This window comes from Haematobia irritans, chromosome 1 (assembly GCF_050003625.1).
Source record: "Haematobia irritans isolate KBUSLIRL chromosome 1, ASM5000362v1, whole genome shotgun sequence".
NCBI lineage: Eukaryota > Metazoa > Arthropoda > Insecta > Diptera > Muscidae > Haematobia > Haematobia irritans.
The window spans coordinates 147186558-147214421 of record NC_134397.1 but is presented as its reverse complement, the minus strand read 5'-3'; the positions used below and the strand labels follow the sequence as shown (position 1 = coordinate 147214421).

The window sequence follows — 27864 nt, the reverse complement described above, 5'->3', positions numbered from 1 at the left end:
TCTATAGACTTTAAATATAAGTCGGCTAATATCCTCGGTGGAATACCATGTTAGTAAAAAATATGGAAAACATTATATCCGAAGCAATTTTTAGACAACTTCGCAAAAGTGTATTTATGATTTATCGGTCGATTGATATGTATTAGAAGTATAGACAAATTGGAGTCCTTTTAACCAATTTTCGAGTTAGCAGTGGCGATTTTACAATGAAAATGTTGGTATTTTGCCCAATTTTGCCGAAAACATATATATATATATATATATATATATATATATATATATATATATATATATATATATATATATATATATATATATATATATATATATATATATATATATATATATATATATATATATATATATATATATATATATATATATATATATATATATATATATATATATATATATATATATATATATATATATATATATATATATATATATATATATATATATATCAGGTTGAAATTGTGCCTTCTGGCCATATTAGTAGATATCGGGCGAAGGTAAAGTTAGGTTAGGTGGCAGCCCGATGTTTAGGCCCATTTAGACTATTCAGTCCATTGTGATACCACATTGGCGAACTTCTCTCTTATCACTGAGTGCTGCCCTATTCCATGTTAAGCTCAATGACAAGGGACATCCTTTTTATAGCCGAGTCCGAACGGCGTTCCACATTGCAGTGGAACCACTTAGAGAAGCTTTGAAACCCTCAGAAATGTCACCAGCATTACTGTGGTGGGATAATCCACCGCTGAAAATTTTTTTGGTGTTCGGTCGAAGCAGGTATCGAACCCACGACCGAGTGTATGCAAGGCGGGCATGCTAAGGATTGCACCACGGTGGCAATGGTTAACCGGGCGAAAGATTTATATAAAACTGAACCGATTTCTTTCAAAATCAATAGGGTTCTATTGTGACCAAAAACACATACTTGTGCCAAATTTTAAGTCGCTTTGACTAAAATTGCGACCCAGACTTTGATTACGAAAATGTGTTCACAGACAGACGGATGGACTAGATGGCTAGATCGACTCAGGTGCACGATTGCCACAGTTAGTAAAATTCTACCCGAAAGGTAGGTTTTTACTGTTTGGTACATTGGTAGAATTCTTGATGTTTTGGTAGATTTTGCAAAATATTCCTCGCCAATTAAAGTTAAAAAAATTTTCTATAGATATAAAATTTAGACAAAATTTTCCTTAGAAATAAAATTCTGACAAGGGTAGCTTAACCTACAGAGAGAAAATGTTGAAAATTTATTTTATTTCTATAGAAACTTTTGTCAAGATTTAATTTTTACAGAAAAATTTATCAAAATTTTATTTCTACAAAAAAATTTGTCAAATTTTTAATTGTTTGTTATAGAAAATTTTGTCAAAATTTTATTTCTATAGAAAATATTTCCAAATTGTATTTCAATAGAAAAATTTTCCAAAATTTTATTTTTATAGAACATTGTTCCAAAATTTTATTTCAATATAAAATTGTGTCAAGGGTAGTTTAATCTACTAAGAGAAAATGTCGGAATTCAATTTCTTAAAAATATTTTTGAGTGTTGTTGACCTATTTTATGTTTATTCTGATTATTAATTTTGTTCGGCTTGAGGTCATAGAAAATTTCTATAGAAAATTTTGTCAAGATTTTATTTCTATAGAAAATATTGTTACAATTTTATTTCCTTTAGAAAACTTTGTCAAAATTTTATTTCTATAGAAAATTTTGTCAAATTTTTATTTCTATAGAAAGTTTTCTAAAGAAAATAAATATTGACAAAATTTTCTATAGAAATTATTTTTTTTTTTAAATACAATATTGGTAAATTTGCTATAAAAATAAAATGTTAACAAAACTTTCACAAAAATAAAATTTTGACAACATTTTCTATAGAAATAAAAATTTGACAAAACTAACAACCACAAAATATTGAACAACTACTGCACCCAGAAAAGGAATATGATCACCTCAAAACTTGTTTTGAGAGCAAAATGTTATTTTTGGGTGGTGACCACGTAACATGGATTTCGCAACCATGTTATTTTCTCGGAAATCATGTATCTGATTTCGGCAAGCAGGTTATATTTGATGAGAAAATAACATTTTAGTGACAAACATGTTACGTGGTCACCATACAAAAATAACATTTTGCTCTTGAAACATGTTTGAGGTGATCATATTCCTTCTCTGCGTAATAAATTTTTTCTATTTGGTAGTTTATGGTACAATTTTCTTAAAAATTTAGTAGATTATTTTTGGCTCGAGTAGCAGCCGTGCACAGGGGCCGGCCCTGAGTAATATTGCCAAAGACACCATAAGTCTATCTCGTCTCTTTCTGGGTGTTGCAAACATATGTACTAACTTATAATACTCTGTTCCACAGTGTGGTGCAGGGTATAATAATACAAATAAAAGAAGTGTAAATTAAAACTCAAAATATTTATCTTAAATGACAACTGTAGCATTTGGGTTGAGCGAATATCTAAAGGCATATCAAAAAAACAGCGGTTACAAAGATAAAAATAACAAAGGAATCAAAATATTTTCATATGTAAATAGTGACAGGTAATGTAGAAAAATTTGGTGCCTGAACTAGGGTTAACTGTATACTGCTGCTCAGTAGTGGAGCAGTGTAGTCCTTGGTGATTTTATGCCAAAGAAGGATTTCCAAAATTACTCTCTGCAAAAGTTTACTCAATATTATAGAATTCCAATAATCGACTCAAAAAATGCAATTATTTGTATGCTTAAATATTTTGTTAAGTAATAGACCATGTTTGTGCAATGTGATCTAGCAGCTAAAGGGATTTTAGCATGTAATTTGTATATTTATACAGAAAACACTTGCACTTTCTATTATTGTAGAATATTAGCACGAATTCATGTTGACTAAGGCATTTCCTCAAACGTGATGAATTACCCAATTGGATAGTTCTAAGGTTTCCAACACACCTTCAATCACAATCGTGACTGTTACGAAATTCTTGTGATGAGACCAATGACCGTTCACATGGCTAACACAATATTGAGAAAAGTGGAAATGCACGTGTTGCACTATTCAAAGCTGTTTAAGATTTCGCTCTTTCTCTTTTAAATTGAGGACACACATCAAAAAATGAACGAGATTATCTAAATGGCCGGCCGATGGAAGGTAAAAACTAAGCCAAAGACTATTGAACACTGAAAACCTCCATGGTGACCGACATTAAACTTTGACTTATTTTCATATTTGTCCATTAACTTTTGCTTCTACAGAACATACCAAGACTGACTGTCTCAATTTATCGCATTTTTTCTACACCTTCTGACAAATTTCCAATGACCGACTTGTTTGCGAATGGCTAATGTAATTAACGCCATATACCACAACGGTTCAACATAATTCAAACAGTTCTTTGCGAACTCTTCAAGAGTAACAGTCGCCGAAATTTTTATGCGAGTCGTGAACATAATACATCAAATAAATATCTAATAAAAAAGGATTCTAATCTACACCATGAAATCAAGGACTAATAAATTTAGTTTGTAATCAGCCTTATTAGGATCTATCTAGGATCCCTGACATCAAGGTGATAATATTATTGGGATTACAACGGATAACAACTGAACAAAAATGTAAATTTTCCATGGCTAATCTAAGAAATGTGATTGTGTAATGAAACCCAACAAGTGAAGTGAATAAAATTGGATTTTTGTTTTTTTTTTCAATTCTGAAACTTAAGAATAAGGACAAAGGGCTTTTGGTGCAAGTGATCAAGGACTAAAAAGTTTGGTGTATGATCCAGGATCTAACCCTAATATAGGTTAATTTGGAGAATTCTGATTATCCAAAGAAACCCATCAAGTTTTAAATATTGAAATTTTAATAAGGATATAGGACATTTGGTGCAAGATAATGAAAGAACTTTTGGCGTGTAATAAAATGTGTGATTTATGAAGGATCTAATACTAACACTGGCTAATTTGGGAAACTTGATTATCTAAGGAAACACCTGCAGTGATGATAAAAATTTTAAATATTAAAGATAAAGGACATTTGTAGCAAGTTAATGAAAATAATATCCGAAATAAGGACGAATATCCTTAAATTGCAGTAACAAAAAAACTATATCCAAATTTATATTTTCAAATATTTTCATTTCTATTTTTTTGTTTTGGATTTTCAATATTAATTGCATATTTTTATTAGGCAAGACTTGTTTTCCTGCAATGTGACTTTAAACAGAAGCCATTATTCCCCTATTATTTATGGGATAGTGGAACAAATATGGTGAAATATTTACCGGAAACCCAGTGCTTGATATAACTCATGGACTCAATCCCAGTTTCGGGCTCATAGGAAAACATTTTTCTGTGGTGGTTTATATTTGCCCAGTAAGTGGGTTCACACACCCCGGCCGACTTGGCTTAAAAAACGTATGACCCTCAAAATTGAGCTAAGCATAGAATCGGACAACAACCGCTCATAAGAGCGAAGTTCACCACCTTTGTTAACCTGAATTGTCTAGGTCTGAGTCTGAAATAACGAGCTAATACCACAATCTAGCATAACTTAACTTTGGGAGCCACCGTGGTGCAATGGTTAGCATGCCCGTCCAGCATACACAAGGTCGTGGGTTCGATTCCTGCTTCGACCGAACACCAAAAAGTTTTTCAGCTGTTTATTATCCCACCTCAGTAATGCTGGTGACATTTCTGAGGGTTTCAAAGCTTCTCTAAGTGGTTTCACTGCAATGTGGAACGCCGTTCGGAGGTTCCTTATCACTGAGCTTAACATGGAATCGGGCAGCACTCAGTGATAAGAGAGAAGTTCACCACTGTGGTATCACAATGCATTGAATAGTCTAAGTGAACCTGATACATCGGGCTGCCAACTAAGCTAACCTAGCATAACTTAACCTAAGGGCATACGACCGAATGTTACGTTGACCTGAATTCTAATATCGTGATCGTATGATTCGATTCGAGCTGAATTCTAATATCGTGATCGTATGAATTGATTTTAATGAGAAATAAAATTGAACAAAATTTTCTATAGAAATTAATTTTTTACAAAATTTCTATAGAAATAAAATTTTGAAAACTTTTCTATTTGGCAAAATTTTCTATAGAAACAATATGTTGACAACATTTGCTAAAAAATAAAATGTTAACAAAATTTTCTATAAAAATAAAGTTTTGGTAGAATTTTTTATACAAATTGATAACATTTTCTATAGACATAAAATGTGGACCAAATTATCTATCAAACTAAAATTTTGACAAAATTTTTATAGAAATAAAATGTTAACAAAATTCTCTGTAGAAATAAAATTTTTACAAAATGTTCTATAAAAATAAAATTTTGACAATATGTTCTATAGAAATACCATTTTGACAAAATTTTATATAGAAATAAAATTTTGACACATTTTCTATAGAAATAAAATGTGGACCAAGTTATCTATCGGAATAAAATTTTGACAAAATTTCCTATTGAAATAAAATTTTAACAAAATTTTCTATAGAAATAAAATTTTAACAAAATTTTCTATAGAAATAAAATTTTAACAAAATTTTCTATAGAAATAAAATTTTAACAAAAATTTCTGTGACAATAAAATTTTGACAAAATGTTCTGTAGAAATACAATTTTGAAAAAATTTTCTATATATTTAAAATTTTACCAAAATGTTCTATAGAAACAAAATTTTGACAAAATTTTATATAGAAATAAAATTATGACAAAATTCTCTATAGGACTAAAATTTTGACAAAATCTTCTATAAAAATAATTTTTTTTATAAAATTTTCTATAGAAATAAAATTTTAACAAAATTTTCTATAGAAATAAAATTTTGCACAATTTTCTATAGAAACAAAATTTTGACACAGTTTTCTATAGAAATAAAATTTTGACAAAATTTTCCATAGAAATAAAATCTTGACAATATTTTCTATAGAAATAAAATTTTGAAAAAATTCTATAGAAATAAAATTTTGACAAAATTTTCTATAGAAATAAAATGTTGACGAAATGTTCTATAGAAATAAAATTTTGTCAAAATTGTATTTCTATACAATTTTGACAAAATTTTCTATAGAAATTAATTGAACAACATTTTCTATAGAAATAAAATTTTGAAAAAATTTTCGATAGAAATAAAATTATGACAAAATTCTCTATAGGACTGAAATTTTGACAAAATTTTCTATAGAAATAACATTTTTATAAAATTTTCTATAAAAATAAAATTTTGACAAAATTTTCTATAGATATAAAAGTTGGAAAAAATTTTCTATAGAAATAAAATTTTGACAAAATTTCTATAGAAAAAAAAAATACAAAATTGTCTATAGAAATAAAATTTTGGCAAAATTTTCTATAGAAATACATTTTTGGCAAACTTTTCTATAGAAATAAAATTTTACCCAATAAATTTTTTTGTTTGGTAGTTTTTTGGTAAAATTTTCTCCAAATTTTGGTAGATTATTTTTAGCCCGTGCGTCATGAATCGATCTAGTCATGCCCGTCTGTCTGTGAACACATTTCTGTACTTAAAATCTACGTCTCAGGTTTAGTCCAATCGAGTTCAAATTTAGCACATATATGTATGTTGCGTCAGAACCCTATAGATTTTGGAAGATCGGTTCAGATTTAGATATACCTTCCATATATATCTTTCGCCCCATATGCACTTTTATGGCACAAAAAATCACAAATTTATCCGAATTCGCTCCAAATTTTGCTGAACGAATACAATTTATAGTATTTTCATGTGTGGTAAATTTCATTGAAATCGGTTCAGATTTAAATATGTCCCCATATACAGTGGGGAACAAAACCGAATTCATGGAGAACTGTAAGGGGTGCAACGACACCAAGCAAATATCACTCCTGTATCTGCAACAGCGAATTGGCCTAAAATATAATTACTACTTGATGAGCGGTGAAAAAGGAATTAAACACCTCTTGCGTACATAAGCGTAGTAAGGCCTCTGGGGGGAGGGCTTAGCCCCTCCAGAAAAAAATTAGCCCCCCCTAGACTGTGAAATCCTATATATGATTTTCCATTATATATTGTTACTGTCGTATAGATAGGGGAGCTATAGCCCCCCTGGTTAAAAATGTATAGATACGGCAATGCTTGTCCTGCGTAAGCGAATTTGAGGGACATATAGCTTTAAATTAAATTTAAAATCCATTTTATTTCGCTTATAACGATCCAAACAAGCTTGAGAAATGTTCATTTTTATGCATTTTTGATCGACTGTTAACAAATGCGGCATCCATCTTGCAGAAAGCTTTTTCATCTGTAGTTCCCCATGCAAAATTAAATGGACTCGATCATTTGAGATGCCCATGATATTAGCAATTTCACACACTTTTATTCGTCGATCATTTAATACCATATCATGCACTTTGGCTACAATTTCTGTTATTGTTGCTGTTTTTGGACGTCCACTACGTGGTTCATCTTCAATGCTTGTACGACCGTTTAAATGCTTGTACGACCGTTTAAATTCAGCAACCCTATTTGTTACTATTGCATATGAAGGAACACTGTCACCTAACACATTCACCATATCATTATGAATTTCTTGTCCCGATAAACCTTTTTTATGTAAATATTTAATGACAGCACGCATTTCAAATTTGTCCATTGTAAAAAAATTGCGGATGCGTCTTTTTTGAACACCTGTTTCTATATGAAGAAGTTGCCAGATCGAAACAAAATTTAACATGTGTTCATAACAGAAAGTTTCCGAACTGCCCTCGTATTTTTGAAACAATCAATTTTGTTTACCAGAAGTAAATAATCGGATGGGTTAAACGGTAAAAAACTAGAAGTGCTTATATGTAATAAGCATTTTTTAAACCAATGTGGTATCACAATGGGCTGTGAAGTCAAAGTGAGCCTTAAAGAAATCGGGTTGCCACTTTAACCTAAAGTAGTGTGATTTCTATGGACGGACATCGCTAGATCAAATCAAAATTTCATCACGACCCAGTATATACTACATGGAATCTGAGAGCAATATTTCCATGTGTTGCCAACGGAATGACAAAGTATACCCCCTATGGTCTTATGGTCGAGGGTATAAGCGTGGTTTGTTTGTAAGACTAAGATTCATAGTTAAATTATAGACCAAACTGAAGATATTTGAAAGTGAAACTAAATACGAAACGTACGTCCCTGTTTTAAAATAGTGTTGCCAAAAAGATAATAGCTAAAAATCACCTTTTACTAGCTAATATAAATTGCCATAAATATGCAATTAATATAAAAATATATATATTGCTGTAGATAATTTATCAATCACTCAAATAAATAGAGTGTCATAATAGAAACCCCAATATAAAGAAATAAAACAAAAAAAGGAAGAAATAGAAATAAAGAAATACATATTAAAAAAATAAAACAAAAAAAAAGGAAAAACAAAATATTATCAAAAAAAATATAAACTGTAAAACAAATATAAATCCATAATGGCTGATGATGCTGAAAAAGGAGATCCACAATATGACATTCAGTTCGCTGAAGAGTATATACTTACCGAAATCGAGAAGTCCTTCATATTGGCAGCAGAACGTGGTGATCTTCAAGGTGTTAAAGCGTAAGTTAAAATAAAACTATAATATACAAATAAAAAACAAGTCCCTTGTTAAACTAATGCTAAAATTAACTTATATTTATTTAAAAAAAAATATTTTGTTTTGGGTTTATTTTTAACATTTTCCCCCATCCCAATAATAAAAATTCCTTTTATGAACTAAACTTGGCCATCGGCTTGAAACTTGGCACAAACAACAAAAAGACAGTAAAGTTAAGGCACAATTTTAGAAAATTTTTAACTAAATTGCACTACAAACGCCGATACAACAAATATACACTATCTCAAACAATTGTCCGTACACCAAACTGTTGAAAATATATTTCATCGTATCTCAGAAACTAGATAATTTGATTTTACTTCATATTTTTATACCCTTCACCACTACTGTGGTACAGGGTATAATAAGTTTGTGCATTTGTATGTAACGCCAAGAAGGAAAAATCTGAGACCCATCGTTTAGTATACCGATCGTCTTAGAATTAAATTCTGAGTCGATTTAGCGATGTCCCTCTGTCTGTATGTCTGTCTGTCCATCTGTTTGTCTGTTCATGTATTTTTGTGCGCAAAGTAAAGGTCGCAGTTTAAGTCCGATCGTCCTCAAATTTGGCATAAGGTCGTTTTTTGGAACAAAGACAATCGCTATTGATTTTGGAAAAAATCGGATCAGATTTAGATATAGCAGCTATATATATATTTATCCCCGATCTGGTCATAATTGGCGTGTTTATCAACCGATGTTCTTCAAAATCAGTACATCCGAATATATATGGATATATATGGGAGCTATATCTAAATCTGAACCGATTTAGCTGATATTTTGCACAGGGAGTAGAATTAGCATTGTAGCTATGCGTGCCAAATTTGGTTGAAATCGGTTCAGATTTAGATATAGCTCCCATATATAGCTTTCGCCCGATTTACACTCATATGACCACAGAGGCCAATCTTTTACTCCGATTTAATTGAAATTTTGCACAGGGAGTAGAATTAGCATTGTAGCTATGCGTGCCAAATTTGGTTGATATCGGTTCAGATTTAGATATAGCTCCCATATATATATGTTTTCTGATTTCGACAAAAATGGACAAAATACCAATATTTTCCTTGTAAAATCGCCACTGCTTAGTCGAAAAGTTGTAAAAATGACTCTAATTTTCCTAAACTTCTAATACATATATATCGAGCGATAAATCATAAATTAACTTTTGTGAAGTTTCCTTAAAATTGCTTCAGATTTAAATGTTTCCCATATTTTTATACCCTTCACCACTACTGTGGTACAGGGTATAATAAGTTTGTGCATTTGTATGTAGCGCCAAGAAGGAAAAGTCCGAAACCCATCGTTTATTATACCGATCGTCTTAGAATTAAATTCTGAGTCGATTTAGCGATGTCCGTCTGTCTGTCTGTCTGTCTGTCTGTCTGTCCGTCTGTCTGTCTGTCTGTTGATGTATTTTTGTGTGCAAAGTACAGCTCGCAGTTTTAGTCCGATTGTCCTAAAATTTTGTATAGGGTCCTGTTTCGGCTCAAAGACGATCCCTATTGATTTTGGAAAAAATCGGTTCAGAGTTAGATATAGCTGCCATATATATTTTTCACCGATCTGGTCATAATTGGCATGTATATCAACCGATCTTCCTCAAATTCCGTACATCCGAATATTTTATGAGTCTCGAAAAACTTGAAAAATATCATCCAAATCGGTTCAGATTTAGATATAGCTTCCATATATAGCTTTCGCCCGATTTACACTCATATGACCACAGAGGCCAATTTTTTGCTTCGATTTAGTTGAAATTTTGCACAGGGAGTAGAATTAGCATTGTAGCTATGTGTGCCAAATTTGGTTGAAATCGGTTAATATTTAGATATAGCTCCCATATATAGCTTTCTCCCGATTTACACTCAAATGACCACAGAGGCCAATTTTTTGCTCCGATTTAGTTGAAATTTTGCACAGGAAGTAGAATTAGCATTGTAGCTATGTGTGCCAAATTTGGTGGAAATCGGTTCAGATTTAGATATAGCTCCCATATATAGCTTTCGCCCGATTTACACTCATTTGCCCACAGAGGCCAATTTTTTGCTTCGATTTAGTTGAAATTTTGCACAGGGAGTAGAATTAGCATTGTAGCTATGTGTGCCAAATTTGGTTGAAATCGGTTCATATTTAGATATAGCTCCCATATATAGCTTTCGCCCGATTTACACTCAAATGACCACAGAAGCCAATCTTTTACTCCGATTTAGTTGAAATTTTGCACAGGGAGTAGAATTAGCATTGTAGCTATGCGTGCCAAATTTGGTTGAAATCGGTTCAGATTTAGATATAGCTCCCATATATATGATTTTCTGATTTCGACAAAATACCAACATTTTCCTTGTAAAATCGCCACTGTTTAGTCGAAAAGTTGTAAAAATTGCTATAATTTTCCTAAACTTCTAATACATATATATCGAGCGATAAATCATAAGTAAACTTTTGAGAAGTTTCCTTAAAATTGCTTCAGATTTCAATGTTTCCCATATTTTTTTTACTAACATTGTGTTCCACCCTAGTCCATTAGCCGACTTAAATTTTGAGTCTATAGATTTTGTAGAAGTCTATCAAATTCCGTCCAGATCGAGTGATATTTAAATGTATGTATTTGGGACAAACCTTTATATATAGCCCCCAACACATTTGACGGATGTGATATGGTATCGAAAATTTAGATCTACAAAGTGGTGCAGGGTATAATATAGTCGGCCCCGCCCGACTTCAGACTTTCCTTACTTGTTTTACTAATCTTGCGTTCCACCCTAGTGCATTAGCCGACTTAAATTTTGGGTCTATCAAATTCTGTCCAGATCGAGTGATGTTTAAATTTATGTATAGTGTATTGTGTATGTATTGTGGTGCGTTATAAAACCTTTTTTCCATAATACCCTCTGTTAATTTGATTCCCAATATTTTTCATCTCCCTGTTTCGAAGCTGTGCCAGGTCCCAAATCAACTTTTCGCCTATACCAGATACCATCATCCGCTACTGGGTACCCGGTCACAGTTTTTCAGAATCAATGTGCTGTCTTTTTCACAATTTGAAAAATTTGACTTTCCAATATTAAGGTTGCGCAAAAGTTTTTCAATTTGTAAAAATTAGATAATAAGAAAATACAAGTGTAACAAAAAATACTGATAAAAATAAAAAGTGAAATTGGAAAAACAAATTTTGTTTTATAGTTTTTTTTTAATTTGTTCATCCTAATGAACTTTCAAGGCACAGCTTTTAAAACAATTCAAAGGTTCCATAATAAAGTACTTCCATCTTATGTCAAGCCCATGTAAAATTCATTGGAGATGATTCAAGTTGGCACTACTACAAATTGGGGATGCTAACCACTTTTTTGGAAGCTCTTTTTTTTTGCTGCATAGGAGTTGTTTTTCAACACTTTATTTAAAAAAAAAATTACTTGAAACATTGTATAATTTCTACTTGAAGTCGAGTCTGAATTTGAAAATTTAAGTTGTCGGTAACATGTTTTTAAAGGACTTTAATTGCGCATGAAGAAAAAAACGAATAAATTAATTTGCTATATAGAATCAAGTACGCAAAACTTAGATTTAAAAGACAATTATGTCTTAGAAGTATCATTACTTCAATTCTCCGCTTCTTTGGTTCGCAATCAATACCGGACATGCTTTTTTTCAGTAGACTGTCTTTCATAAGTTCCTTAGTTTTTTTATTTTTCTTGTTTTATGTACATTCCCTACCCATTCCTCCTACACAGGCCTCTAGGGGTTTTGCGTTCTCTAAGTTCATTTATCTCTGTGTCTTAGCTACTATCACCACGTCACACAGAAAAAAGTCTGTTGTAAAACTGATGCTTAAAAGAACTAATATTTATTACAAAAATTTTATTTTGTTTTAGTTTATTTTTAAAATTTTGTAAGAAATTTTCCCCAGTCCAACGATTTGTTCTTTATTCAAAGTATATCTCAAAAATTTTATGAACTAAATGACAGTAAAATTTCAATTGCATATAAATTAGTTCAATTCTAACTAAAACAGAAGAAGTTTTTCGTACACTTCTCAAAAATAGTAAGAATGAACTACAGCGTTGTTAAAATGGGAATGAACTGGCGCTTAAGATTTTTTCTTCATTTTTAGTTCATATTTTTATTTTCGAGAAAGCATTTCACGATTGAGCCTTTTGTGATTGGCATTAGAGAGAGATAAAAGGTGCGACGTAAAAAGCAAATTCGTTGAACAAACAAACACTTGCTTTAAACCGGTAAAAAACATGGTCGCATGGGTTCGGACTCGGCTATAAGAAGGAGGTTCCTTGTCAATGAGGTTAACATAGAATCGGCAGCTCTCATTTATAAGAGAGAAATTCACCACCTGTGGTACCACATTCGACTCATGAGACTAAGGCTATGGTCACACTGGGAAAATATTTGACAGAATTCGAAAAAGAATCCGTCGCCACAGCCAAACCAGCAAACATTTTGAGCTCATATTGGATATGTAGTATCATGGTACGGGTATTTTCCAAAACCGGTATCCAGGTATTTGGAAAACGGTTCTGGAAAAATGTTTGACAGTCATTTTGGTCAAATATTTGCCTAGTGTGACCATAGCCTAAGTGTATCTAACATAACGGGCTGTCACTATACCTTACCCAGCAATTGCTCAAACGAAAATTAACAATTTAAGTTAGGTTAGATTAAAACGACCATTCTGGTCCCTGTCCCATGTCGGTTGGCATACACATAAGCCAGTATTCGGCTTGTTGTCAAGGTTCCCACTCTTGCCAAAAAAAATCTACCAACGAAGAAAATTTAAAAAATCCCACTTTAAAAAATCTTATTTTGAAGTTTTGGTTTTTTTGTGGTTAATATGAATAAACTATTTTTCTTCGAATATTTTTTGGGTGTAAAATATCCCTTGAATTATAAATGTGTCAAATTTTTTGGTGTTTTAATGATTTAAGATGGCACGAATAAGGGAAAATTTCTAAGATGAAGTTTATAGAAAATTGTGTCAAAATTTTATTTCTTTAGAAAATTTTTTTGTGTAGAATTTTTTTTTCAAATTTCTATAGAATTTTTTTTATTTCTATAGATAATTTTCTCAAAATTTTATTTCCATTAAAAACTTTGCAAATTTTATTTCTGTAAAAATTTTGTCAAAATTTTATTTCTATAAAATATTTTATTAAATTTTATTTTTATAGAAAATTTTGTCAAAATTAAATTTCTAAAGAAAATTTTGTCAAAATTTTATTTCTATAGAAAATTCTGTTAAATTTTTACTTCTATAGACAATTTTGTCACAATTTTATTCCTATAGAAAATTTTGTCACAATTTTATTTCTATAGAAAATTTGTCAACATTTTATTTCTATAGAAAATTTTTCCAAAATTGTATTTCTATAGAAAATTTTGTCAAAATTGTAGTTCTTTAGAATTTGTTGTCAAAATTTTATTTCTATAGACAATTTTGTCACAATTTTATTTCTATAGAAATTTTTTGTTTTTAATTTTATTTCTATAGAAAATTTTGACACAATTTCTTCCAAATTTTGTCACAATTTTATTTCTATAGATTTTTTTTTAATTTTATTTCTATAGAAAATTTTGTCAAAATTTTGTTTCTATAGAAAATTTTGTCAAAATTTTATTTCTTTAGAAAATTCTGTCAAAATTTTATTTCTATAGAAAATATTGATAAAATTTTATTACTATAGAAAATTTTGTCAAAATTTTATTTCTATAGAAAAATTTGCAAATTTTATTTCTGTAAATATTTTGTCAAAATTTTATGATTGAAGTACAAACCAACAATAACAAAACAAAAAAAAAAATAATAATTCTATAGAAAATTTTGTCAAAATTTTATTTCTATAGAACATTTTATGAAATTATGTTTCTATAGAACATTTTATGAAATTATGCTTCTATAGAACATTTTATGAAATTATGCTTCTATAGAAAATTTTGTCAAAATTTTATTTCCTTAGAAAATTTGTCAACATTTTTTTATTCTAAACAAGTAAGGAAAGTCAAAAGTCGGGCGGGGCCGACTATATTATACCCTGCACCACTTTGTAGATATAAATTTTCGATACCATATCACATCCGTCAAATGTATTGGGGGATATATATAAAAGTTTGTCCCTAATACATAAATTTAAATATCACTCGATCTGGATAGAATTTGATAGACCCAAAATTTAAGTCGGCAAATGCACTAGGGTTGAACGCAATGTTAGAAAAAAATATGGGAAACATTTAAATCTGAAGCAATTTTAAGGAAACTTCGCAAAAGTTAATTTATAATTTATCGCTCGATATATATATATATATATATATATATATATATATATATATATATATATATATATATATATATATATATATATATATATATATATATATATATATATATATATATATATATATATATATATATATATGTATTAGCAGTTTAGGAAAATTAGAGACATTTTTACAACTTTTCGACTAAGCAGTGGCGATTTTACAAGGAAAATATTGGTATTTTGACTATTTTTGTCGAAATCAGAAAACATATATATGGGAGATATATCTAAATCTGAATCGATTTCAACCAAATTTGGCACGCATAGCCAGAATGCTAATTCTACTCCCTGTGCAAAATTTCAACTAAATCGGAGTTAAAAATTGGCCTCTGTTGTCATATGAGTATAAATCGGACAAAAGATATATATGTGAGCTATATCTAAATCTGGACCGATTTAACTGATATTTTGCAAGTTTTTCGAGACTCATAAAATATTCGGATGTACTGATTTTGAAGAACATCGGTTGATAAACACGCCAATTATGACCAGATCGGGGATAAATATATATAGCTGCTATATCTAAATCTGAACCGATTTTTTCCAAAATCAATAGCGATTGTCTTTGTTCCAGAAAACGACCTTATGCCAAATTTGAGGACGATCGGACTTAAACTGCGACCTGTACTTTGCGCACAAAAATACATGAAGAGGCAGACAGACAGACAGACGGACGGACAGACAGACGGACATCGCTAAATCGACTCAGAATTTAATTCTAAGACGATCGGTATACTAAACGATGGGTCTCAGACTTTTCCTTCTTGGCGTTGCATACAAATGCACAAACTTATTATACCCTTTACCACAGTAGTGGTGAAGGGTATAAAAATGTTGTCAAATGTTTATTTCTATAGAAAATTTTGTCAAAATTTGATTTCTATAGACAAATTTATCGAAATTGTATCTCTATAGACAATTTCTCAAAATTTTATTTCTATAGAAAATTTTGTCAAAATTTTATTTCTATAGTAAATTTGTCAACATTTTATTTCTATAGAAAATTTTTTCAAAATATTATTTCTATAGAAAATTTTTTCAAATATTATTTCTATAGAAAATTTTGTCAAAATTTTAGTTCTTTAGAATTTGTTGTCAAAATTTTATTTCTATAGACAATTTTGTCACAATTTTATTTCTATAGAAATTTTTTGTTTTTAATTTTATTTCTATAGAAAATTTTGACACAATTTCTTCCAAATTTTGTCACAATTTTATTTCTATAGATTTTTTTTTAATTTTATTTCTATAGAAAATTTTGTCAAAATTTTGTTTCTATAGAAAATTTTGTCAAAATTTTATTTCTTTAGAAAATTCTGTCAAAATTTTATTTCTATAGAAAATATTGATAAAATTTTATTACTATAGAAAATTTTGTCAAAATTTTATTTCTATAGAAAAATTTGCAAATTTTATTTCTGTAAATATTTTGTCAAAATTTTATGATTGAAGTACAAACCAACAATAACAAAACAAAAAAAAAATAATTATTCTATAGAAAATTTTGTCAAAAATTTTATTTCTATAGAACATTTTATGAAATTATGTTTCTATAGAACATTTTATGAAATTATGCTTCTATAGAACATTTTATGAAATTATGCTTCTATAGAAAATTTTGTCAAAATTTTATTTCCTTAGAAAATTTGTCAACATTTTTTTATTCTAAACAAGTAAGGAAAGTCAAAAGTCGGGCGGGGCCGACTATATTATACCCTGCACCACTTTGTAGATATAAATTTTCGACACCATATCACATCCGTCAAATGTATTGGGGGATATATATAAAAGTTTGTCCCTAATACATAAATTTAAATATCACTCGATCTGGATAGAATTTGATAGACCCAAAATTTAAGTCGGCAAATGCACTAGGGTTGAACGCAATGTTAGAAAAAAATATGGGAAACATTTAAATCTGAAGCAATTTTAAGGAAACTTCGCAAAAGTTAATTTATAATTTATCGCTCGATATATATATATATATATATCTATATATATATATATATATATATATATATATATATATATATATATATATATATATATATATATATATATATATATATATATATATATATATATATATATATATATATATATATATATATATATATATATATATATATATATATATATGTATTAGCAGTTTAGGAAAATTAGAGACATTTTTACAACTTTTCGACTAAGCAGTGGCGATTTTACAAGGAAAATATTGGTATTTTGACTATTTTTGTCGAAATCAGAAAACATATATATGGGAGATATATCTAAATCTGAATCGATTTCAACCAAATTTGGCACGCATAGCTACAATGCTAATTCTACTCCCTGTGCAAAATTTCAACTAAATCGGAGCAAAAAATTGGCCTCTGGGGTCACATGAGTGTAAATCGGGCGAAAGCTATATATGGAAGCTATATCTAAATCTGAACCGATTTCAATAAAATTTGGCACGCATAGCCAGAATGCTAATTCTACTCCCTGTGCAAAATTTCAACTAAATCGGAGTTAAAAATTGGCCTCTGTTGTCATATGAGTATAAATCGGACAAAAGATATATATGTGAGCTATATCTAAATCTGGACCGATTTAACTGATATTTTGCAAGTTTTTCGAGACTCATAAAATATTCGGATGTACTGATTTTGAAGAACATCGGTTGATAAACACGCCAATTATGACCAGATCGGGGATAAATATATATAGCTGCTATATCTAAATCTGAACCGATTTTTTCCAAAATCAATAGCGATTGTCTTTGTTCCAGAAAACGACCTTATGCCAAATTTGAGGACGATCGGACTTAAACTGCGACCTGTACTTTGCGCACAAAAATACATGAAGAGGCAGACAGACAGACAGACGGACGGACAGACAGACGGACATCGCTAAATCGACTCAGAATTTAATTCTAAGACGATCGGTATACTAAACGATGGGTCTCAGACTTTTCCTTCTTGGCGTTACATACAAATGCACAAACTTATTATACCCTTTACCACAGTAGTGGTGAAGGGTATAAAAATGTTGTCAAATGTTTATTTCTATAGAAAATTTTGTCAAAATTTGATTTCTATAGATAAATTTATCGAAATTGTATCTCTATAGACAATTTCTCAAAATTTTATTTCTATAGAAAATTTTGTCAAAATTTTATTTCTATAGTAAATTTGTCAACATTTTATTTCTATAGAAAATTTTTTCAAAATATTATTTCTATAGAAAATTTTTTCAAATATTATTTCTATAGAAAATTTTGTCAAAATTTTAGTTCTTTAGAATTTGTTGTCAAAATTTTATTTCTATAGAAAATTCTATCAAAATTTTATTTCTATGAAAAATTTTGTCAAGATTTTTTTCTATAGAAAATTTTGTCAAAATTCGATTTCTATAGACAAATTTCTCAAAATTGTATCTCTATAGACAATTTCTCAAAATTTTATTTCTATAGAAAATTTTGTCAAAATTTTATTTCTATATAAAATTTTTCAACATTTTATTTCTATAGAAAATTTTGTCAAAATTTTAGTTCTTTAGAATTTGTTTTCAAAGTTTTATTTCTATAGAAAATTCTGTCAAAATATTATTTCTATAGAAAATTTTGTCAAAATTTTATTTCTAGAAAAGTTTGTCAAAATTTTATTTCTATAGAAAATTTTGTTTCTATTGAAATTTTTCTCAAAATTTTATTTCTATAGAAAATTTTGTCAACATTTTATTTGTATAGAACATTTTCTTAAAATGTTATTACAGTTCTACTTCTAGATTTAGCAATTTCCCCATAGTTTTGATTTTCTTTGATTAATCCTATACATTTTTTATTTTTTCATACGCTTCATATGCTAATATAAAATCTTTAACATACCTAAAACTAACTTTCATTAACCTTCTATTGTATTGCAGAATAATCAGTGAGAACAAAGATCAACCAGATAAATTCAACATAAATTGTGTCGATCCCATGAATCGTTCGGCACTTATATCGGCCATTGAAAATGAAAATTACGATTTAATTCTAGTGCTATTGGAGGAAGGCATTCAGGTGGGCGATGCTCTTTTGCATGCCATTTCGGAAGAATATGTGGAGGCAGTTGAGGAACTACTACAATGGGAGGAACAAAATCACAAGGAGGGTACACCATATGTGAGTATTGTGATGCATGTATGGATGCACCATCAACCATCAAATGCCTGATGAATGGCGTTGTACATAAATGAATGAATGAATGAATGGTTCCATTCACATATCTTTGTATTTTTCTGCTTTGTTTTTTTGTAGAGTTGGGAAGCTGTAGACCGTGCCAAATCAACATTCACAGCGGATATCACCCCCCTTATATTGGCAGCCCATCGAAATAATTATGAAATTTTGAAAATTTTGCTGGATCGTGGTGCCACATTACCAATGCCCCATGATGTCAAGTAAGTGCATTGGGCCATACTTGGTCACTGATACTTACGTTTTTAGTCCTAGTCCTAGTCTTTAGCTTTTCATTTGTATAAATGACACGTTTCGAGGGGGATATTTTTAGTAATGTCGAATACACATGTACGTGTATGCTTGTGTGTGTGTGTGTAATCATGGATATTTCGCTACATTCAAAGGTAATTTTAACAGAAGGTATTTTTGAGATGAATTATAAATCGAATATGTGTGAAATAGGATACAACTTTCAGTTTCACCTAAGGAGGATAATGATTTTTATACCCACACACAATGCACATACAGGATGGGTGTTATGTAATGCAACAAATTAATGAGCTATATTTTTAAATTTTATGCTTTTTTCTGTTTTTTTTTTTCAAGAGCAAGAAATATCCCAAATAACATCAAACGAACGGCAGACAAAGTCATCACAAAGTCATCACATACTCCACGAAAGTGCCTCTGCGATATATTGGCCTATTTTGGTCTCAGGACGGCGCTAAGTCGAGAAATCTCAAAAGTGGAGTACTACACGCAAAAAAATAATTCTTTCCTCCCAAACGAAATTTTAGACAAACAAAGTTCGTTTCTCATTTGCTTTTCGCTGTAAGGAAGTGTATTTGGAAGAAAAGTATATACTTTTTGTGATAAACGTTTATTCTTTTCCAGGATGTAAAAACAATTTCATAAAGACAAACTAAAAAAAAATACATTGTTTTCTTGCTAATTGCATTTTCCCTCACATCTTTCTCACATCCACGAGGTTTTTTAGTTCTTAATACCAACAATGTAGAAGAAATTATACGATTTTATAAATTTTTAAAATTTTTTTACCTTACGCCTGGACGGAGAATCGAACCGCGGACCATGCACATTGTAAGCCAACACACTAACCACTGAGCTATGTACCTGTTATGGTCATCAATAGATAAATATCCATATAAGTTATATTTATATAGCATAGCTTGCGGCGCCCACGAACCGAATAAACAAAGTTTATTTAACAGAAACAAACATTTAGTTTGGCACCGTGGAGCAGTGGTTGCTACGTCCGACTTGCATGCCAAGGGTCGTGGGTTCGATCCCTGCTTCGACCAAAGTTTTTTTTTTGTTTTTTTTTTTTTTACATATATTCCTGATTCCTGAAGATTCCGAAAAAATGTTCCACATTACATTGTAGTATATTAAATTTTGAACTGTAAAATGTGTCTTGTTAAAGACCTAAAGTCAGAAAAGAACAATGTTTGATATAAACGAAATGGACTGTGCTGTTGTTTCAAAAATAACTTTTTTTATTGAAAAAATAAAAATTTTGTAATAAACGAATTTTTTTGGTGATAAAAGTTTAACATTTTCGAAGCAATTCAAAAAACTCTAACAAAAGAAAAACGTTTTCGGTACACGTTTTCCAAACGTTTTTTTCTTTGCGTGTATTTATTTAAATTTTCGCACCCTTCATTTTTTTATGCACGCTCCACGAAAGTAGCCTTACAGTATTTTTTCCCATTACTATACCCTCCACCATAGGATGGGGGTATATTAAGTTTGTCATTCCGTTTGTAACACATCGAAATATTGTTCTAAAACCCCATAAAGTATATATAGACTAGGTCGTGGTGAAATTCTGAGTCGATCTAAACATGTCCGTCCGTCCGTCTGTTGAAATCACGCTAACTTCCGAACGAAACTAGTTATCGACTTGAAACTTGGCATAAGTAGTTGTTATTGATGTAGGCCAGATTGTATTGCCAATGGGCCTTATTGAAGCACTTTTACGTATTGCCCCCATATAAACCGATCTCCAAATTTGGCTTGCGGAGCCTCTTAGAGAAGCAAATTTCATCCGATCCGGTTTAAATTTGGTGCGTGGTGTTAGTATATGGCCGCTAACAACCATACCAAAATTGGTCCATATCGGTCTATAGTTGTACATAGCCAATCCCCAATCACACAAAAATTGTGTGATATATATTATATTTTGTTTCTATAGAAAATTTTGTCAAAGTTTTATAAAATTCTATAGAAAATTTTGTCAAACTGAATTACAAACCTATTTAATCGGCTGTTTTTTTTTTTAATAATATACCTTTATATAACTTTTTTGTCTAATATATTCCACGTATGGACTAATTTACAATTTAGAAGACGGCGTTAAGAAGTGTTACCGCAACCCAAGTAGTTCGATGGTGGATGACAGTTTTTCGTAGAAGTTTCTACGCAATCCATGGTGGAGGGTACATAAGATTCGGCCTGGCCGAACTTACGGCCGTATATACTCGTTATACCCTCCACCATAGGATGGGGGTATATTAACTTTGTCATTCCGTTTGTAACACATCGAAATATTGCTCTAAGACCCCATAAAGTATATATTCTGGGTCGTGGTGAAACATGTCCGTCCGTCCGTCCGTCTGTTGAAATCACGCTAACTTCCGAACGAAACAATCTATCGATCTGAAACTTGGCACAAGTAGCAATCCCCCTCCTTCGCTCCACCCGACCACATATCGTAAATTCACGTACACTATATTCATTTCACAAACTACCCAACTTCACTATTCCCCATCTCCAACCAGACATCCAACCCAATATCAAAAATGATATAGCGTATATTGTGTGGACGTCCCAGAAAATCTCAAGCAAATTATTAGCCAAATTTTTAAACAGCAGGGCAAGAGGAGGCCCCTTTTGCCTTCCGAATATCACAAAATCAAATAGCCATAATAATAATATAACCTACCCCACATCCCCTGTAAATTACAAGTAAATTGGAAAAGTTTAATTGTTTCACGGTATGTACATATAACTTTCATAATCTTCCCCAAAAATTCCCTGTAAAATATCAGTAAAACACCAAATTTTACTTCTTTCACTGTACTTTAAAAAAAAGTCGGGTAAAGAGGAGGCCCCTCCTCGACCAAATATCAAAAAATAAAGTAGCTGTTCTTTGCCTAGACGCCCTCTTCAACCTTCCCTGAAAATTTCAAGTAAATTGGATAATTTTGTTCCAATTTTCAAAAAGTCGGACAATGGGAGGTCCCCTTTCCCGTCCAAATATTAAAAAAAAATCAGGTACCCCATAATAAATCCATAACCCCACAGCGTCTTCTCTGTTCGTCTCAAGTAAATCTGAGAATTTTTGTTTTTTTACTCTACACTGAAAAAAACATTGTCATGTTTCATGTCCTTAAAATACGAATGCCAATTTTGCTTAGCGTAGAAGACGATTTTTCTAATACAAAGTTTTGTTCTTTTCCAAAAGTCGACAAAATTTTCAATGAAGTCGTGTTGTCAATATAATTAAGTGATTTGGCCGAATAATGGGTATCATAACATGAAAGAAAAATTTTTTGGGCTGAGGTCAGCTTGACTTAAATAATTCAGAAAAATTCTTTAAACTTAATGAAATTGTCTTTAAATTTGTGGTCTTTTTGCATCTTGACTAGAAAGCATAAAATCGTTCAAAAATAGGACATGTTTTTCAACACTTTCTTTTAAAGACGTTTTTTACTCGAAACATAGCATAATCCTACTGGAAGTCGTGTATGAATTTGGAAAATAAAGTTGTCATTAACTTGTTTTTAAAGGACTTTGATAGCATATGAAGAAACAAGTATATACGGCCGAAGCTTATGTACCCTCCACCATGGATTGCGTAGAAACTTCTACTGAAGCCGATGGCAAGGTACACGCAAAGAAAAAAAAACGTTTGGAAAACGTGTACCGAAAACGTTTTTCTTTTGTTAGAGTTTTTTGAATTGCTTCGAAAATTTTAAACTTTTATCACCAAAAAAATTCGTTTGTTACAAAATTTTTATTTTTTCAATAAAAAAAGTTATTTTTGAAACAACAACACAGTCCATTTCGTTTATGTCAAACACTGTTCTTTTCCGACTTTAGGTCTTTAATAAGACAGAGTTTACAGTTCAAAATTTAATATACTACAATGTAATGTTGAACATTTTTTCGGAATCTTCCGAACATATCTGGAATATATGAAAAAATAAAAAACAAAAAAAAAACTTTGGTCGAAGCGGGGATCGAACCCACGACCCTTGGCATGCAAGTCGGACGTAGCAACCACTGCTCCACGGTGCCAAACTAAATGTTTGTTTCTGTCAAATAAACTTTGTTTATTCGGTTCGTGGGCGCCGCAAGCTATGCTATATAAATATAACTTATATGGATATTTATCTATTGATGACCATAACAGGTACATAGCTCAGTGGTTAGTGTGTTGGCTTACAAAGTGCATGGTCCGCGGTTCGATTCTCCGTAAAAAAATTTTAAAAATTTATAAACTCGTACAATTTCTTCTACATTGTTGGTATTACAGAAAAAGGTGCTAAGAACTAAAAAACTTCGTGGAAGTGAGAAAGATGTGAGGGAAAATGCAATTAGCCAGAAAAAAATTTTTTTGAGTTAGTCTTTATGAAATTGTTTTTACATCCTGGAAAAGAATAAACGTTTATCACAAAAAGTATATACTTTTCTTCCAAATGTACTTCCTTTCAATGAAAAGCAAATGAGAAACGAACTTTGTTTGTCTAAAATTTCGTTTGGGAGGAAAGAATTATTTTTTTGCGTGTATCTTAAAACTTCCTAACACCCTAACACCACATAGTCCATACGTGGTATATATTAAACTAAAAAAGGCCGATTAAATACGTATATAATTAAGTTTAAAGTTTCTATAGAAATAAAATTTTGACGACATTTTCTTGAGAAGTAAAATTTTGACAAAATTTTATATAGAAATAAAATTTGGAAAAAATTTCTATAGAAATAAAATTTTGACAAACTTTTCTATAGAACTAAAATGTTGACAAAATTTTCTATAGAAATAAAATTTTGACAAAATTTTCTATAGAAATAACATTTTGACAATATTTTCTATAAAAATCAAATTTTGGTAGATTATTTTTGGCTCGAGTGGCAACCATGATTATGAACCGATATGGACCAATTTTTGTGTGATTGGGGATCGGCTATATATAACTATAGACCAATATGGACCAATTTTGGCATGGATATTAGCGGCCTTATACTAACACCACGTTGCAAATTTCAACCGGATAGGATGACTTTTGCTCCTTCAAGAGGGTCCGGAGATCAAATCTGGGGAACGGTTTATATGGGGGCTATATATAATTATGGACCCCTATGGACCAATTCTTGCGTGTTTGTTAGAGACCACATTCTAACACCATGTTAAAAATTGCAACCGGATCGGATGAATTTTGCTCCTCCAAGAGGCTCCGGAGGACAAATCTGGGGATCGATTTATATGGAGACTATATATAATTATGGACCGCTATGGACCAATTCTTGCGTGTTTGTTAGAAACCACATTCTAACACCATGTTCCAAATTTCAACCGGATCGGATGAATTTTGCTCCTCCAAGAGGCTCCGGAGGACAAATCGGGGAATCGATTTATATGGGGGCTATATATAATTATGGACCGATATGGACCAATTCTTGCATGGTTGTTAGAGACCATATACTAGCACCACGTACCAAATTTCAACCGGATCGGATGAATTTTGCTCCTCTAGGAGGCTCCGGAGGTCAAATCTGGGGATCGGCTTATATGGGGGCTATATATAATTATGGGTCGATGTGGACCAATTTTTGCATGGTCATTAGTGAACATATTCCAACACCATGTACCAAATTTCAGCCGGATCGGATGAAATTTGCTTCTCTTAGAGGCTCCGCAAGCCAATCGGGGGATTGGTTTTTATGGGGACTATATATAATTATGGACCGATGTGGACCAATTTTTGCATGGTTATGAGAGACCATATACCAACAACATGTACCAAATTTCAGCCTGATCGGATGAAATTTGCTTCTTTTAGAGCAATCGCAAGCCAAATTTGGGGGTCCGTTTATATGGGGGCTATACGTAAAAGTGGACCGAAATTTTGCATGGTTGTTAGAGACCATATACTAACACGATGTACCAAATTTCAACCGGATCGGATGAAATTTGCTTCTCTTAGAGCAATAGCAAACCAAATTTGGGGGTCCGTTTGTATGGGGGCTATACGTAAAAGTGGACCGATATGGCCCTAGTTTCGTTCGGAAACAAGGGCCATTGTTTCGTTCGGAAGTTAGCGTGATTTCAACAGACGGACGGACGGACGGACGGACATGCTTAGATCGACTCAGAATTTCACCACGACCCAAAATATATATACTTTATGGTTGCGGAGGAAAAAGCGAAAAATTAAAAATTGCTTCCTATAATCAAGTACACAAAATCCAAATTTAAAAGAGAATTGTATCTTAAAAGTATCCTTACTTCAATTTTCCGCTTTTTGGCTCGGATTCAATACAAAAATTGTTAAAGTAAAGACAAAATCTTTGGAACCGGGCATGCTTTTTTTTCAGTGTACTTTAAACAAAAATCGTATAAAGTAGTGGTCCACCTCCGCAACCAAATATGGAAAAATAAAGTAGCTTGTCTTTGTCTAGACATCACCCCTAACCTTCCTTGGAAATTTCACCCAAAAAATAAAGTAGCTGTTCTTTGCCTAGACGCCCCCTTCAACCTTCCCTGAAAATTTCCAAGCAAATCGGATAATTTTTTCCAATTTTCAAAAAGTTGGGCAAGGGGGAGGTCCCCCTTCCCGTCCAAATGTTAAAAAATCAGGTACCGCATAATAAATTCATAACCTCACGGCGTGTTCTGTACTGTACTGTACTGTCTTTGTCTAGACATTACGCCTAACCTTCCTTGGAAATTTCACCCAAATCGGAGAACTTTGGCCCAATTTTGGAAAAGTCGGACAAGTGGGTATTCCCCTTTCCCAGCAGATATCAAAAAATGAGATACCCTATTTTCACCTCGTGATTACCCTCTACGTTCTCCGAACATTTTTCATATGAAAAAATAAAATTATTTTATAACAAAAGCAACTGCGATGAATTCAAATTATAAATTTTTGTAATGTGCACTGTATGTATTTTTTCTTGAATTTTCTTTGCTATAAACCTCGAGACCTTTCCAACGAATGCAAAATCGTGGATTCGTGCGTTCTGCAGTTATTGCGTCTGGAAGGAAAATCTGACTTATTTTTATACAGTAAATTTTACTTGAAACAAAGCATAATTTCGATCTGAATGTGACCTTAGGTTAGGTTAGGTTAGGTGGCAGCCCGATGTATCAGGCTCACTTAGACTATTCAGTCCATTGTGATACCACATTGCTGAACTTCTCTCTTATCACTGAGTGCTGCCCGATTCCATGTTAAGCTCAATGACAAGGGACCACCTTTTTATAGCCGAGTCCGAACGGCGTTCCACATTGCAGTGAAACCACTTAGAGAAGCTTTCAAACCCTCAGAAATGTAGCCAGCATTACTGAGGTGAGATAATCCACCGCTGAAAAACTTTTTGGTGTTCGGTCGAAGTAGGAATCGAACCCACGACTTTGTGTATGCACGGCGGGCATGATAACCATTGCACCACGGTGGCTCCTCTCTTTAAGGATTTTGGTATTGATTCCGAGCCAAAGACGCAGATTCTTTAAACTAAAGACATTTTTTACGACCTATCTGTCTTTAGATCTTGGATCTATAAAATTAAAATTAGGATGCAGATCTCATTTCTCGAACTTTAATTTTCTTTTTGCAGAATATTAATAAAACTATTCACGTACAAACAAATGCCGGTTTAAAATCCAAATTATAACGGATACTTCAAAGTAAAAGATGTTTTCTTAAGTCAAAAAAAAAAAAAATAACTTTAAACCAATCATGAAATATCCTCAAAATAAGCGCTTTTATCGTAAATCTAAAGATTCAATATTTCAGTTAATTTAAGGACAATTTCATTAAATCAAAAATGTGTTTCTTTACTTTAAGGAAAATTGACATTAGTTTAAAATATACGACTTTAACAGAAAATCCAAAATTTGTGTCCTAAATTTAATATAATTTTTATACCCACCACCATCAGGGTTGGCCTGTCACAAACTGTGACTTTTGCGACATACATTTGCGATGGTATAATACGTATGTCGCAAAAGTCGTAAACCTACTGTAGAAAACCTAATTTTGAATAGAAGAAATCCTGAACATTTTTTAATTTAGCATGACAGCATTCGCTTTGAGTTTCTGCAGAAATTTGTGAAAGTTTTTCCACCGTCAAGCCTATTTTCTTACGTGGTATCGAAATTCCCGTGGTGAGTGTGCAAAATACCTTGGGGTTATATTGGACAGGAGACTGAACTTAAAGCTAAAAAAGGACGAGAAAATCCACGGTTACCCTGTACTCGTGCAAAAGGCAATAGGGAAAATGTGGGGACTAAAACCTTCTCTTCGCACATACCATCGTCTTGGATATCATCGAATTTACTGCCTAGCTGACGCGACTGAAGTATTTTGAGTTTGCGACTTTTGTTACTTTTCCTACATTTACGACACGTATGTGACGTTTACGACGTTTACAACTTTGC

General features: G+C 31.5%; 1 protein-coding gene across 7 annotated transcripts in view; it reads left to right on the top strand.

The window, feature by feature from the left end:
* The first annotated feature begins 3394 nt into the window (after window positions 1–3394).
* The window catches only part of trp (transient receptor potential), a 56895-nt gene continuing 32425 nt past the window's right edge, over window positions 3395–27864 (top strand). The window contains exons 1-4 of one of the 7 annotated variants that reach the window (XM_075291878.1): window positions 3395–3573; window positions 8334–8602; window positions 18875–19115; window positions 19251–19393. In XM_075291878.1, coding sequence (XP_075147993.1) covers window positions 8475–8602; window positions 18875–19115; window positions 19251–19393 — 512 coding nt within the window. In that variant the 5' untranslated portion in view covers window positions 3395–3573; window positions 8334–8474. Of the gene's footprint in view, window positions 3620–8282; window positions 8603–18874; window positions 19116–19250; window positions 19394–27864 lie in introns of those variants that run through there. The other 6 variants (XM_075291877.1, XM_075291872.1, XM_075291875.1 and 3 more) reach the window with 6 other exon arrangements.